Below are 15,946 nucleotides of genomic sequence, written 5' to 3' on the forward strand. Positions count from 1 at the left end.
TTGTACCATGCCAGGATGGTCAATGGGAACGAGCAGCTGGGTTGTCCTTGACCAGGTACCGCAACAACCACCCTTTGCGGTGGGCAGTATAGGTGACCAGCACTCTGGATCCTTAAATTGAAAGAACTCATTAAAAAACAACTTCTTGCATAGCTCAACTGTGTGCCCGGAGCCAAGAATCTCCATGCCACCGACTACATCATATGCCGAGGTTTCCATAGAGCCAGCGGCATCTGCTTGGGTTCATTGCTAGCTCCTGGTGCAAGCTCACGAAATCTGTCAAACTGGAAACGAGACAAGGCGTCTGCTATGCGTGGAACAAAGGGCCTTCCCATGACCAGGGCTTGCACCTTTATAGCCTTCAGACCTCACATTACTGGGGGGGGTGTCACCGTTCACCCTTTGCAGCGGTCTCTGACCTCATTTCTCCCCTCCCCCGGCCATAAAGCACAGCTGCCCTCATTTGGCAAGCCCAGCCAACATTTGCCCCGTTTCAGATATGGTGCAGTCAGTCTCACCAGTTAGACCGAGGATTGACTGGGCCAGAAAACAAAGGCCAATATTTCCAAACTTGAGTGCCTATAGCTAGGCTCCCTAATCTATATTTGGCTTCTAAATAAAAGTGGCCTGATGTTCAGAAGAGCTTCAGCACACCATCTCCCTCTGACTTAAATGAAATCCATGGTGCTTAGCACATCTGGAAATCAGCCACATTATTTAGAAGTCTAAGTATTGATTTGGGTCTCTAATTTTAGGAATTCAAGTTTCAAAATTTTTGCCTTAACTAACTTCACCCCCCAGAGGTAGTTCTTTCTGGACAGGGTTGAGAGACACTGGCAGGAAAATGTGGGGAAATAGGAACTGCGACTGTGGGTGCAGTGTCTGTTCTTTACTTCAGTCTCCTGTATTGTTCATCTGACACCTATTGCAAATGAGTGTGCATGTGAAACAAACAAATTACAAAGGAAATAGATTAAATTTTAAAGCTTCCAAATGGCTTTGGAAAGGAATTCTAGTAAGAAACAAGCAATCCTATTTTGTATCTGTTCATATTAAATACGAAATATTATTTTCTTCTCTTTCCCCTTTCTTCAAATTAGCACCTCTCCCCCTTAATTTTAACATTTTGTAAATTGCTTTTGTTTTCCCTCCCTACTAATCTGTCTGTCTTGATCCTTGTTCCTAAAGATCAGTTGTGCAGGACATACAGGTGTTAGCACAGCTGGTTTGCTGATGACAACTCTGTCCATATAGCTGTCTAGTGTGTCATCATTCATATTGTTCAGTGTCATTCTGACCTAGCCAAGCTAAAAATGGTACTCCAGCTCAAGAGGGATTTAAAAACCTTGACAAACTAAAGATAAGACATTGCAGAATGTCATATCCATGTGCTTAACTGTTTTCAGTTTAGACTTATCTAAATCACCAATTCCAGAGCTCGACTGTCTTCATTCTTTTGGAAGTCTGAAGATTTTTTGTGTAGTTTGCCTTAAGTAAGGAAATATCCTTGTGTGGAGGACTGTGAAATTAGTTAATGCGTTAGCCATTATTTTCTCCAGACATGGGTTCATTTCCAGCCCAAGGTCATTGAAATCTGTTCATAGGGGACATATTATAGTACACAGCCCACAACTACAGCATAGCTTTGGCACAATGGTTAGTGTTTGCTAAAGAGGGTCTGGATCAAATTAACATGTTATCCAACAGAGCATGGATTTTTTGTGGGGTAGTGTGCACTATAATTCTAGTTAAGCACAGGATTGTACTCTTTCACTCTGACAATTAATCCTATGACTTTGCCTAGCTTTTAAAAAAATCCATCAGTTTTATATGAGCCATGTCTCATCACATAACTACTGTTTATCCAGCAATTCATGTTGTTTAAATAATAACTTGTAAGATTTGCTTTAATATTGTATTGTGACTATGTGTTTGGAAGAGTAGTTTGTGCATGGCAATAACATGAAAAAGAGCCTCTTAATGTGCATAATATACAGCAATTTTTAACAAGTTTTTCAGTTAAGAAGTTATTTGTTTCCAGATGTTAATTTGGAAATTATGGTGTTCTTTTAACAGATATCAAAGATATCAAATTACTATAATTCTCCTCTGAGTATTGTCAGTGGGGCCCCTACTTCAGGGGATATGCATGCACCCTCTATGCCAAGTCAAAAATCTCCAGAAACCAGCCCCTCTTGGAGCTGTGCACACACTCCTTCATTTGAGTGGTTGTGTAAGAAGATAGCGTTGTGATAATAAATACCCAAATACCTGTAGCAGTGAGATCGGAACCATCTTCCTCTTTCTCCCTATTGTGTGGCACCATTTCGTCAAGTTAGGATTTCTTGCATTTTAGTGTAGTTTATTTCGTTAGGCTCTGTGCCACTGTGTAGCTTGGCTGGCTCCATTCCCAACACCAGTTCCAATCTGATTAGCTCCCTTTACCTGTTGTTCATCTTCAGCTCCCTGATGGTGATTTAAGATTTAAGAAGTGGAGGCCTGTCATAGGCAGTCCCAGCTGATTGCCTCAGCACCAGCAGCTACCTTATCAGCCTCTGCACACAGAGGTGTTGAGGGAAGTTGCTCAGATCTGTCATAAGGTCTGATCTAATATCTGCATTGAAGAAGCAAATGGAAAAAGGGGGTTACTGACTGTCTGGGCTTGGAAGATCTGAAGGCTGTATGGCATCAAGGGAAGAGGGAGCACAGCTGATGCAAATAATCTTTCTATTCTCATTCAACTGTGAAGACTCAGAGTAGGCATGAATTCAGGGAGGAGTTTGCACCAAGATGAGTCTGGAAGTCTTAGTGCTGCTGCACAGACAGGAGACTTAGAGTTGTAGACAGTTCTATGCTCCCCACCCCAGTGCGGGGCTGGGGCATGGAAGGGACAGTGTTTGCCTAGCTGGTGAGCTTGCCCAGCACAGCAGCTCCTTGGAATTGTCTAACCAGTGGCTCAAGTTAGAGCAGATCTGGAGCTGGTTTGGCCCCCAGCAGCAGTCCGAATTGGAGATGTGTGGAAAGGTGTCATAAAGCACATTTGGAACCTGTGTAGATTCAAACAGAGGATTTTGTACAACCCTAATTCATTATGTGTCTATGGGTGGTTTTTTTTTCTCTCTTGCAGCTTTGGCATCTTCAAGCTGCAGATCTTCCTCAAATGTGAGATTAATTTCTCAAGGTCAATCTCATTATCAGGGCTGAAGTGCAAAGTTATTTCTGAGGGCTCTCCCCGAAGCTGTCTTTATGTATAGACTATATTAGGGCATCATAGATATCTCCTGTGCCATTGGGCTCAGCCTGCTGTGCTGCCAGATTATACTTATGTATTCTTTGCCTGAACCTGATGGGGGTGAAAGGAGTAGTTTTAAGTTGTTGGATGCCAAGTAATTTTGTTATAAAAGTTACTTAAAATATTTAGTTTGGAGAAACAAGAAATGGTAGGCCAGCTCTGACTGACTGTTTCTCGTACTACCAACTTGGAAGCGTGGCTCTCACTGTTCAGTCATGAGTACTTTTACATGCCTTAGGGAACATCGTCATCAAGACCAAGCGAAAATAATCACAATTATTAACCCTCGCTATTTTATTATTAAAGAAAGGAAAAGAAAACATGAAACGACACAAATGATAAACTGACAACGTCTGTTACAATCTCTTCTGTATGTCTCTGTGCTTTTAATAGGGATTATACTCCTAAATGGGAACACCTCTGATGTGTGCGTTCGTCTTGGTAAATTAAGACCTAAGTATATTGTTTCCCCAAATTATTGTGAATGCCAAAGAAAACGTTCATATAAACTTAACTCTGTCCACCGATCCATGTACATGATAATATCCTCGTTAATTGCATGATCACTTGCTATTCCTCAAATAATATATATGTATATTTTCGAACCTTAAGTGTATGCATAGAATCTTCTAGTATTGTGTGTATGCTAAATACACATTCAAGTCATTTATAAGCAAGACATACGATGAGTAAAGCAATGACTCCATACACAATACAGTATCCACAGTAAATGAAGTGGGCTTGTCCCACACAATGTGCATCTCATTCAGTGCGGACTTTGGGAGATGTGGGCATTCCCCCATGCAGCTAAATTGATTGTATGGTTGTGAATGCTGCTGTTAAGGTTTAGATTTTTTTTTTTAATTTAAATGCCACTTGCTATTTTAAAAAGTGTCAAGAAATGTTTGTTTATATGTCATGTACAGAAGACACGATGTGGTATAACTTTTTTCTTGGCACTTATTTGGAATGACTTGCACAACTCTCTCATTGCTTCCTAACTACTGAGTAACATGAGCATCTCAGTCACACAGATAAGATCTTTACACTGGACCATATTACGGTTTTCTCTCCCTTGATTTGTAGGTATCACGTAAAATATGCTATGAAGATCTATACAATTAATTGAAAACAAAATAGAGAACGAAAAGTTTTACAGCACACTGGCATTACTTGTAAACATTGAAGGTGAATTAGTATTTATAAAAGGACTGTTCTGCAGGCCTTATGCAGAGTAGCACTTACACCTGTAAGAAAGTGTTGACGAATCAGGCCAAAAGTAAGGGACTCAAATCTTTAATTTGCCGTATTTACTGAGTGGCACTAAAGCCCACAGACAGACAAGTGCACCTTAACCTTGACTTTAAACACCCTTGAATGTAGTTCTGTGTCTGTCTTGAGCAGGTATTGCTTGTTATATCAGATTGTGTGGTGGGGAGACAAGGGTGTTAGTGATGTAGGTAAATAGGAACTAGGATGCAGCCAAAACTATTTCCACTTGTGACCAGCACAATATTTTAACCACTACTTCTAGACATGAATGATTAGTGCATTAAACTCTGTTTCATCTACACACACAACCTAACTTTTAATTGCATATTATGTTCTTGGTATTACCTTTGATCTGAATTCATCAGTGCTTTATTGATTTAAAATTGAGTGGGTATAGTATTTACACTGAGTTTTTCTAACTCTTCCAATTCATTAAAAAGTTAATCAGACTGTCGTAAATCCTTATTTTTCACTGTTTAAAAATGTTTTCATGGTCTGTTGTTTTCATGGAGCTTTATGGATCCATTAAGTTTTAACCCATTTTCCGGCACCATTTTTAAAAAAAAAATCCCAGATCCTGCAAAATTACACATGTACTTAACTTACCCACTCTGTCAGTGGGAATCTTCACAGTACATAAAGTTAAGCATGTCTAAGTCTTAGCAGGATCCACATTTATGACACTGTTTTTTTAGAACCGGAAACCTATCCAAAGTTCCTGCAGCAATCTAGCATAGGTGTATATGAGTATTTTTGCTTTTGAGGTCTCCCTCTCTAAATTCCTTTCCTTGTATAGGATGGTGAAAGCAGTTTTGCACACTGTTAGTCATTGTAATAAATCTATTTGTGTGGACTTTTTTGTTGTTTTTTTAAGGACTCAGTGCTACAGTTCTTTCTCAGGCAAAACATCCATACTTGTGGTTACACTTACAGATCCAAGTCAGCTGTCATGTGTTTTGTGATACTTTTGCTATGAAACAGTCTATACAAAAATAAATTGTATACTATTTGCTTTTCCTCTGCTGCAGTCTGTGAGTAAAAATATCTTTTGTTTTATACAATTTTGTATCAACACAGTTTATTCCACAATTTTTGTTTTTCTTAACTTAAAGTTTCACTTTGCAAACATTCTACTGACTTCCTCAGAGCAATAAAATAAAACACCTCCTCCTGAGTACAGATCCATCATTCTAGCACTCAAAAAAGTCTTCAAGGTTTAGAAAACAGTTTTTACTTTCAACTTAAAATCTTGAAAGTCAGTGGGATTAGACATAAATGCATAAAATTTTAGCTGTGTGGATCCTTCTACAGAATTGGGGCCATAATGACTTCCCACACCTTGAATGGGTGGTCAATTGAAAGACTGTGCTGACTTTATTGGTGAAGCAGCATAAGGATGTTTGCATCGTATGTGGTCTGTAAATAAATAAGACTTCAGTTTTCTGCATTTCAATTATACCATGACAAATACAATATATACAACTCTCGACTTCTCAAAAGGAAAGCTCTACATATCCTATCTAAGCAAAGCGTCCAAGCGAATTGAAAATAAGATGCATCCTTTTCTATCTAAAAGATTTAAAAAATTATGAAATATTTCAATTGGGAATCTTGGTATCAGGAGTCATACATTTAAGGAACTAATACATTCCTTTCTGATGTTGTGGTGTTAATGATTTACTACATTTTTTAAAAATTGCTTGTTTTATTGTCCAGTGAGTGTCAGGCCCCAGTAGTGAAACACAGCACCTGACACTAATAGGGTTAAAAGGATCTACGCTATGCGTACTATGCTGTGCATTATACCTACATTGCTTATACATTGTTCCTCCCCCCCCCCCCCCGCCCTCTTTCCCCAGTATTAGCAATCTGCTTTTGTACTTTGACATCAGGGATTTCCCTAGTGAATTTTGTCACAGAAAAAAGAGAATCATCAATATCGCAGTTAAACTTGACTTTCAAAGCTAATAGTATCTCATTTGAGGGCTCAAATTTAATAAATTTTCTTTGATTCTGGGTGAGTTTTTAAACATCAAACAATGAATTGGCCAGGGTGCAGTAAAATATTTAGATCTATTGACTATGGTTCAGAAGGGTAGCAGGCAAAACACTGGGGTGGTTTGATGTTGATAAATTCTTGGTACCTTAATCCACATTTAATGTTTTCTTTTATCTGTGTGCATATTAACAACTAAAAGAGCCTGAAAAGCTGATATATAAACTATAAAAATTTAAATCAAATATATATTTAAAATAAGATGTTTGTGTTCTATTAAGCACAGTTAGTGTCTGAACAGCATTACACATTCTGACAGAAGACCCTGGAGAATTTATTTGTTCCACAGGACTGTATATCCTGAACCTAGTACACTATGTGTGAAACGTGTGGCCTATACTGTTGTTAAAATTGCATTATAGTGCATATGTTTGGCAGCCACAGGTATTGACAGGAATTCTTTAGGTCTGCCTGGGAAATGTAGGGCTCCCTTCTCCTATATACGATAGCAGAGAATGGAGGGGAAAAAAAAGTATTTCTAGCCCTGTGTATCTATAAAATTACACACACAAACACACTTGTTTTAATCACAGTATATTTCAAATGTTGTGACACTCACGAAGTATGTTCTTCAGTATAATCAACAGCATTTTAAAAAGTAGAAGTAGTTAAAAGGAGACAAATGTCATCTAGAATTTTAAATCAGTTGGAATATCTTTTAATTTAGGACGGATTGGATATTTTTGAAAGGTTTGGCTCTAAGTAAGAGAAGCTGTCCAAATTTATATTTGTAAATTGTGTTGGTAAATGGTATGTTCTGTCATTTTATTAGTCCCTTCTAAAACTATGCATTGACAATAAAAGTCAGTAATGATCTTTGCCATGGTAGCTAACCTTATGTAACAGACTAATATGATATACATTCTATAATATAATTCAATTTGGTTTAACTACTGGAATTTTATTTTGTAAGATCCAAAAATAGTGCAAGATTAGGAAAAGGGCATATTAATAATTACCTTTTGTATCAAATAAAAATGGGAAAATAGGGTGTGTACAGTTTTTACATATGTGGTGTATGTGTAATCAAGTACAGTATATATTACACACCGATATACACTTACAAAATAAAATCTTTCAGTATGTGGGGGAAAAGCTGTTTTTAGTTAATAAAAGTATTTCATATTAATGTGACACAGTAACATGTTTGGGTATTTAAAGGGGAAAATATTCATCATATTTATATAGCTGAGAGTTCTACTTATGTATTTTTATCATTTTCACGGCATATACGTTTATATAATGTATTAAAAGCAGCTTTTTGCTTAGCCAGCAGATGGCAGTGTGATACCAACTGCATATGGTTACGTTTGTCAACATAAGTAGGACTCTTTCACATGTATATTTGGGTGGGGGGGGATGGTTGGTTATTTTGTTTAATTTTTACCTTTCGCAATCCTTAATCAAACTATGTAGACTTTGTACAAATACTACTGGTTTCGGTTTCCTTTTCCTTGTTTAGAAGGTGTACAGCTAAGTTAGCTAATACTAATATGTATTAGTTCCTTTATGTGAATCTGCCATTAGAAATCTAACAGGCTGTGCAATTAACAGAAGAGAAAAATCCTGCTACAGGTAGATTTTTATTTCTGTTTTAGGAAGGATTTTAAATTTTGTTCTGGAGCTTAATTGAATTTGTACTATTGAACCCCTCTACAATGTGAATGATTTCTATGCAGCAGTCAAAACTCATTTATCATCTCTGTTCTTATGTGTTGTTGCACAGTACTTTATTAATAGTTGATGATTGTTGGATGGAAAGTGTAATTATTGCCTACAATTTGTTTTCTTTTGTGTTAGATGTTTTAGGAGGGATGGATCTGTAAAATTTGTCCACCAGTTGGAGTGAAGCCCTCAGTGACTCTTCTTCCCTTCTCATTTCAGTCCAGAGGAGGATGCTTTTTCTTCTTAGCATTCTCTCCCAGCACTCTGAATTAGAGATTTATTTGCAACGAAAAATCAATTAGTCCTAAATTTATTCATGGATTTCAGGTCCAGCGATCAATGCAAGTCCACTCAGTGGGCTCAAGGGGACCCAGTTCATCCCAGTTAATGTGTCTGAAGGGGAATTACCATTGATGCTGGGTTTTTTTCCCTTTAGGTCAGAGATCAGATCTCGCTGTCACGGACTGCGGCAACCAGGAATGACTTCACCCTGCAGCTACCCAAACTGCACCTGGAGACCTTTGCAATGGAAGGGCTGAAGGGCGGGCCAGAGGTTGTAGCATTTCAGGTTAGAGTCTAAATAACCGTTTTTTTGCAACTGAGATGTAGAGAGAAACAAACTGCTTTATGTGGAGAGAACAAAAGCTTCAAAAATGTTGTAGTCAACAGCTAAAAAGAGAAAGTAATTTCCTTACATATCTTTTGAATGATATAATTCAGTGACTGTTAGGAGCTTTTAATATTGGAGGTGAAATATTAAATAATTGGAAAAAAAACCAAATGCCACAGAAAAAGATGTAAAATGTTATATTTGAAAAGTAGTGTTGGGAAAAGCTGCTTTCCTATTTAATTTAACCTGAGCATGACAGAAGAATAAAAAAAATAAACTATTTCTCCCTGCTTCTTATAACCGGTTTAAGAATTTTTCTCTCTAAAAATTAAGAGATTACTAAAGACTTAAACTGTCAAAAAATCAACATTTTTAGAGCAGTACTAATTTATGTAGAATTGCAGTTTAGAATAATCAAGCACAGAAAATATTTTGTTCTTGTAATCCCTGGTTTTAAAGAATGGAATGTTTCCATGTCTACAGAGTATTTATTCATTGGAGGGGAGCAGTGGGGGAAAAATTGGTTTGAACTAAAGAAGGACCCCATATTCAACTCTAAAAAATGGACTGTGATTTTAGCTTTTGTCTATTTATGCACACATTATCCCTTACTCTTTTTATAGCCGTTCAAAATGACTTCATTCTTGTGCCACAGTACTGCTAAGGGCAGAATATTTTTTGTTTTTGATTCAGAGAATGGAGAGGACAGTGAATAAATATTTTTCACTGTGCTCTTGCTATGTACAGAAAACAGAAATGTGTTAATTTGTGTGCAAATTGTAGGGATTTTCACTTCATATGTCGCACAGTGGATGTACACTTCCATTTTATTCATTTTTAAAGCAAAATGAACTGTGTATTCCGTAAAAGGTATGCGACTGAAGTGTGAGGGTTGCACACCTAATCAAATACATTCAGGAACCACAGAATTAAAGTTAAACGCTCATTCTAATATCTGTCCTCTTGCACACATGCATGATATGATGCATTTATTAATCATGCAAAATATAATTTTTTTTAATAATACAGTGCAATATGATACACTTTGAATTTAACTTTGTAAAAAATCCTAATTGATATGTATCTACTCATTGGAAGGAGGTGGGGAGAGGATAGAGCTGTAGAATAATCTCTCCCTAACTCAGTGGTGGTCATTCTTATTCACTCCTATGGCTAGGAGTGAGATTCCACAGGTAATGTTTCCTAGAAGAGAAAGCCACATAAAAACAAAACAGCAAGGTTGCTGCCTTTCTAAAGTTGCTTCCTCATGCCTTTCTAATCTGGTAGCCTGGTGTGAGGCCACCTGTCTTTTCACCTGTCTTTTCCTTTTCCATCCTGTGGCCCTGGTAATGTTGCAGAAGCTCTTGCAAGACAGGCCTGTCCCTTCGTCCTCTTTAGGGGATGAGGATGAATAGGAATATAAGAAACTCTATTTCAGGACTTCACTGAACACCAGGGAACTGGACTAGTGCACAACATGGCTGAGTTCCCTGAGTGGCTAACTTGTGGTGTGATTGCACACATGTACGTTGCTTCTGCCCTTGACAGCAGCAGTAGCATCTGGTTACTTTGCATATAGGTAAACAGCAGACAGGGTCTACAGTTTATCTAAGCATGAATTTCCGAGGATTTTCTTTGTTGTGTTTTTTGTTGTACATTCTGAAACAACTACTTATAGCAGTACTTGTATAGAGCATATTATCAATTATATGCTCTAGATTTTCACTTTATTTAAGCATTTCTTTCTTTTTTTATGGTGTGTGCCTGTTTAGCTTAGTTTTAATTATATCATATGGAGTAAATGTATGCGAAATATGGATCTAAGGAACCTGTCCTACGGTCTTGAATTATGAAGTAGCTTTACTCATGCAAGTAGTTCTATATGGTATTAAAATCAATGGGATTATTTGCATGAGTTAAAATTTCATGCTTGGTCCGTATCACTATTATAAATTTATTTTACATTGTATTATTAGGTAAATATCATGCAATCGTGTAACTAAAGAGCACATTATAGGCAAATGTTAAAAATGAGCATTCAGCCCCAACTCTAAATGCATTGGTTTTTGTGCGTTTAATTTCTTGCACAGAATTTTCATTTTTCTTTTAAATTCAAAACAGGAAAAAAAAACAGAAATGGGTGACAGGTATAGCAGTAGCCATTGGAATCAGTGAATACTGACCCGTTATGTGATGGGGAACTAAAATTTTATAAATCTGATCTATATCAAGTGACTGTGATCCATAAATAATGTTCAGCTTCTAGACAGCACTTCAGTTGGCCCCTATATTACATGTTGTTGTGAGAAGAAAACAAAATCTTTGCAATGAAGTAGCAAATGAGTACACCTGTAAGGGAACCTGACCGAGAGCTAGAGGAGTTGGTCATAGTGCTTCCAAATTTCGCTGAAAGCGAGTGGTACTGCAGAGGAATTGGAGAGGATGAAATCCTCCATGCTTGATCTATGTGGTGGGCCCAGAGGCATTAGAGATCTATAATGCATTCCAGTTGGAGTATGAAATAATTGCAAATGCTAGACAGTCATTCAGAAATTTCCAGAATACTGTGCACATATGAACGTCATTTGGAAAAGGTACATTTTCTTTACAAGAAATCAACTGCCAGGTGAGACACTCAAGCATTATGTTACATGCCTACATAGTAAAGCTATTCAAGTTACTTGAATTTGAACAGTTAACTAGGTTTCTAATTAGTTCATCAGTTATTTCTGGCATAACTGATAACCAAGTCAAAACCAGAAGAAATTTCTTGAAAGAAAATGGTCTGAGCTTGCAAAGAACAATGGATATTTACAGGGCTAATGAAAATCTGTGTTTCCCAGCTGAAAGTGGTGTTAAAGTGTGTGAGAACTGAAGCGCATCTAATAAAAAATGCATACCATGGCGTAAAGACAAAATCCATGGGTAAACAAACATCAGCAACCAAAGGGCCCGTCTTCCTCACCCCGAGACTACATGAAATGATTAGTGAATTGTAAAAATACATTGTAAATGTGCAAGCTTAACAAGGAGCTTCTTACACTTGACATGTTTTCTAGAATACCCAAAACAAGGGAAAATAAGGTGATACATTAAGAGGAGTCTGCAGTAATTATGGCCACCCATTTCTCAAACAAAACTTGGCAAGCTGAAACAGGAATGACAGAATGAACCCATCATTACAACAGCTTTTGGAGAGGTATTCAAGATGCATAGTCAGTGGGAAAACCCCAGTTACTTCAAAGAATACAACATTTTTGGGGCTTTATAGTTAAAATTGCTGCATATGATGTGATTCACTACAAAGGTGGTTGTGTCACAATATCACTCTGCCTAAGGTTGGAAATGCTAAGTATAATTCATAGTGCCCTTGTGGGCACAGAGATATGTGAGAGCAGAGCCAGAGGTGTCCTTTCTGGCCAGGCATGAATACAGCCATGGAAGATAAGAAGAGATCGAAATGTGAATCCTGCAATGAATACAGGAAACAAGATGCAAAAGACCCATTGAAATAACCTGATAGCCCTCGCCAAGACTTTATGAAGGTTTATTTGAATTAAACTGGAAAGATAATCTTTTGCTAGGGTCTACTACTCACTTTTTAAAAAAACAAAATAAAAATTGAGCTGTTGCCCTACACATCAAGTAGCAATGTAATAACCTATCATAAATCACAGTTTCCTGAGTTAATAACACACATTGGCCCACAATGAAAAGTGACTCATTTCACCAGTTTTCTGATGGATCAGTTCAAGCATACCATATGCAGGTGTTAATATGCAGAGTCAGTTCTAAGAGCATGACCTTGATTTTAGAAAATCAAAACCATCCTTGTCACATCAAAGGAATACATGTATAGCATTGTCTCAGCACATCTCACAATACTTCATTATGATCATGAGGTCAGAAACTCACATGCAGAAGGACAGAGCCAATATCAAACAAAAATCTTGAACCAAAGTCAGTTAGTCCAGACAGTTAGAAAACAGCTGTATGCCAACAAGGTAGCACAGGTGAAATACAACAAGAATGTCAAACATTTCCTCCCACTCACAATGAGGATAAGCATTAGATCCCAAATAGAAAGTGCCTGGCATTTTACCAAATTAATAGCTTTGCCACATTGAAGTTATATGTCCTAGCCAACCTTAGAGATGGTCCCTACCAGAGGAATACAGTATATTTAAACAAAACCAAGGAGGATTGTGGCTCTGTTTATTGAGAACATCCTGAATGCTAATGACACTGTTCCTCTGCAGACCAAAATAAAACGTGTTCACCCAGTCACTGACAACAAACATGGACTTAAGATCCACCTTAACTGCCAAAAACTCCACTGAAGAAGAAACTAGTGGTATATGGCCATGTGGTTCAGAGAATGGTAGTTGCTGACAGATGGGCAATTAGAGACAGAATAATCCTCTCATCTGTCAGGGGATCTATGTTGACCTCCATCTTAGAAGTCAGCATGTGCATGTTTTTCTAATTGGTTCTATTAATTTGTGGCTGTTTTTATTTGGCATTATATTTTATTTGCATTTTGATTTTTTTTTAAAAGAAGTGTCATTGGCCACTGAAGTCAGATACTGCTGTCTGTCATGTCATAGTGGCAGTAGCTTTTTGTAACCCTAACTCATGCTAAGTGATTAGGTCTAGGAAATACAGTTCAATCTCTTATGACTCCTATGTGTAACTCTTATTACATTGAGAGTAAAAATATTAGGGAAATGAAGAAAATGTGGTGCATGCACGAATGCTCCCATATAGACATGTGCAGTCTGTGTCTACTGTGTGGTGTGACTAAGCTTGAATGATTGTGTGTGGTGTGCGTGCACAGGTCAGTTGGAGTGTGGTTAACTAGGTGTATCATCTGTGTCTGAATTGGAGGCTCTGAATGTGCGGGCTTTATGTGGGGCTTGAATGAGTACGTGCATGTTTGAAACGATTTCACAGTGTGTGTGAAAAGATATGGTATGTAAGGTTGAGACAGGCTTCTATGAGAAGATGAAGTATATATTTCAGTGTGTGTCTGAGTTTAAATATAGAGCGTGTGTGTGTGTGTATACAGATGAGTGGATTCTTCTTTGATTCATTATCGAACCATTCCCTGTATGGTGTTGGGGGATACTGCTGCTTCGTGCTACCTTTTCAAATGAGACCTAAAACTGACCCTGAACAGCTCTGAGCATTAAAATCCCATTGCATTTTTCACAAACATTAGTGTTGTTAGCTTTGGTGCCCTGAGTAAACTTAAATTTGGATATCTATATTCTGCATCACTAAGTCCCCCCATATGTTGGGTAAAAGGTGTGTAGTGTTGGTATGTGCTGCTAAGTGTTCACTGTGTTCTATTTGAAAAGGTTGTCATGGGTTTCATGTTCTGCATATGCATTTAGGATGTGTGCTTGCCCTTTTTCTCTTTAGCTTTCCCTCCAACCTCAGACCGATCTACATGTGTGCACGCGCATGCACGCACAGATTTGGATATTTAGATTTACTATATATAATTTATATACATTTTATAGTTTCCAAAGTACTATGAAGTTCCTTGGAATGAAAAGTGCTGTATAAACACAATGTTGTATTATAGTTATTAGTAATATAGTTGAGTACTGACATCTATTCTCAATGATAGAGTATAGTCATTATAAATTTATAAGAAAATTATGTCCTTCCATTTATTTTATGTAAATTATGCATCCATGTATGATGTAGTCATGGCTTATCATACTGTATAGTAGGCAGAAGTAAAACTCATTTTTTTAATCAATTGGGCAAACAAATGTAGTTTAAATGTTTTTTTCACTTTCCTGCTTTTCCAATAGATTTAGATTAATTTCTGAATAAATTAGAAGCTAAGATTTTACATAAAAATTAGGTTTATTGTATTCATCAAACAATAAAAACATTGTTTTCTTTCACACATTTCTGTTTGGTTGCTGATGATGTTGTGGTCAGACATTTAGTTGCTGATGAAGTTGTGGTCAAACTGAAACAAGCAAATGATTTCAAAGTAAACACTGAGTGTTCATCCTTCCAATCATCCTGCTGTGCCAAGTCATTGCAGTGTATACATAGTACAGAAAATCACACCCTGTATGAGTTAAGTGTACAATAGTAGTTTGAGCTTTGAATCTCTTGGCCTTATAAATTTGTATGATTTTTTCTTTTTGGTTCTTAGTAACATTTGAAGCACAGAGAAGGATGTTCTAGGTGCTCATGTGCACACATACTCTCCCCCCTCAATAACCAGCATTGCAGGGACCAACCATTTTGTCAAGAATGCCTGAGTGCAGCTCCCTTGAGAATCTGTGACTGGATTGAACTGCTCCATTGGGGATATGGTGGTCCTTCAAACAACATGAAGCATTCCCTTCAGGAGTTCCGCATGTTGTCTCAAGAGCATTCCCACCCCAAAAACGTAAGATGAGCTCTCAACCTGAACTCTCATCACCCACTTAGCAGCATTTAGTGCTTGTGCTGGACTGAGTGCTTTTTAATATAGCTTTTGAAGAGAATTATTTTAATAATTCTTTATAATAATACTTTGCTCTTCCACCTTGAACTGAATTTGTTCATAAGTAAATATATTAATGTTCATTAAACTGGAATAACTTCCCCAAGATGCTGAATTTCCAATGCAAACCAGACCTGATGCAAACTTAAATTTACCAAAAATACACATTGGTGCAGGGCTACAGAAACAATATTGACCAGTTATATAAAAATCTGGATGAGCATCAAGAAGACCTTTACTGAATTTTATCAGAATTACTTGCCTCGTTCTGTTCCAAGCACCCAGCCTTGGATCTAACCTCCCATATTACTTACCTTTTCCGGTTTGCTCCCACAGACTGCCATGTGCATCTAGTTCTGACCACTGGGGGAAGTTCAGAAGGATCCACCATGACCATGGATGTGACGGATGCATGGGTCCAGACCACTGGAACACCTTGCACTCTGAGATGAACTGAAACCTGTACCTCCTCCCAAGGGGATATCTTCAGCCATCCCTACCCTCAAGCTCCTCTCCTTTCAGGACCAACCCTCC

At 37.6% G+C, this 15,946-nt stretch overlaps 1 protein-coding gene across 5 annotated transcripts in view; it reads left to right on the forward strand.

Annotated features, from left to right (window-relative positions):
• Positions 1–15,946, forward strand: part of CCDC171 (coiled-coil domain containing 171) — a 226,184-nt gene that overhangs the window by 164,018 nt on the left and 46,220 nt on the right. For all 5 annotated transcript variants that reach the window (XM_084628107.1, XM_084628108.1, XM_084628104.1 and 2 more), the window contains exon 24: positions 8,722–8,853. In XM_084628107.1, coding sequence (XP_084484233.1) covers positions 8,722–8,853 — 132 coding nt within the window. The remainder of the gene's footprint in view (positions 1–8,721; positions 8,854–15,946) is intronic.

This window comes from Lepidochelys olivacea (genome assembly GCF_965140295.1).
Source record: "Lepidochelys olivacea isolate rLepOli2 genome assembly, chromosome: 5".
NCBI classification, from domain to species: Eukaryota; Metazoa; Chordata; order Testudines; family Cheloniidae; genus Lepidochelys; species Lepidochelys olivacea.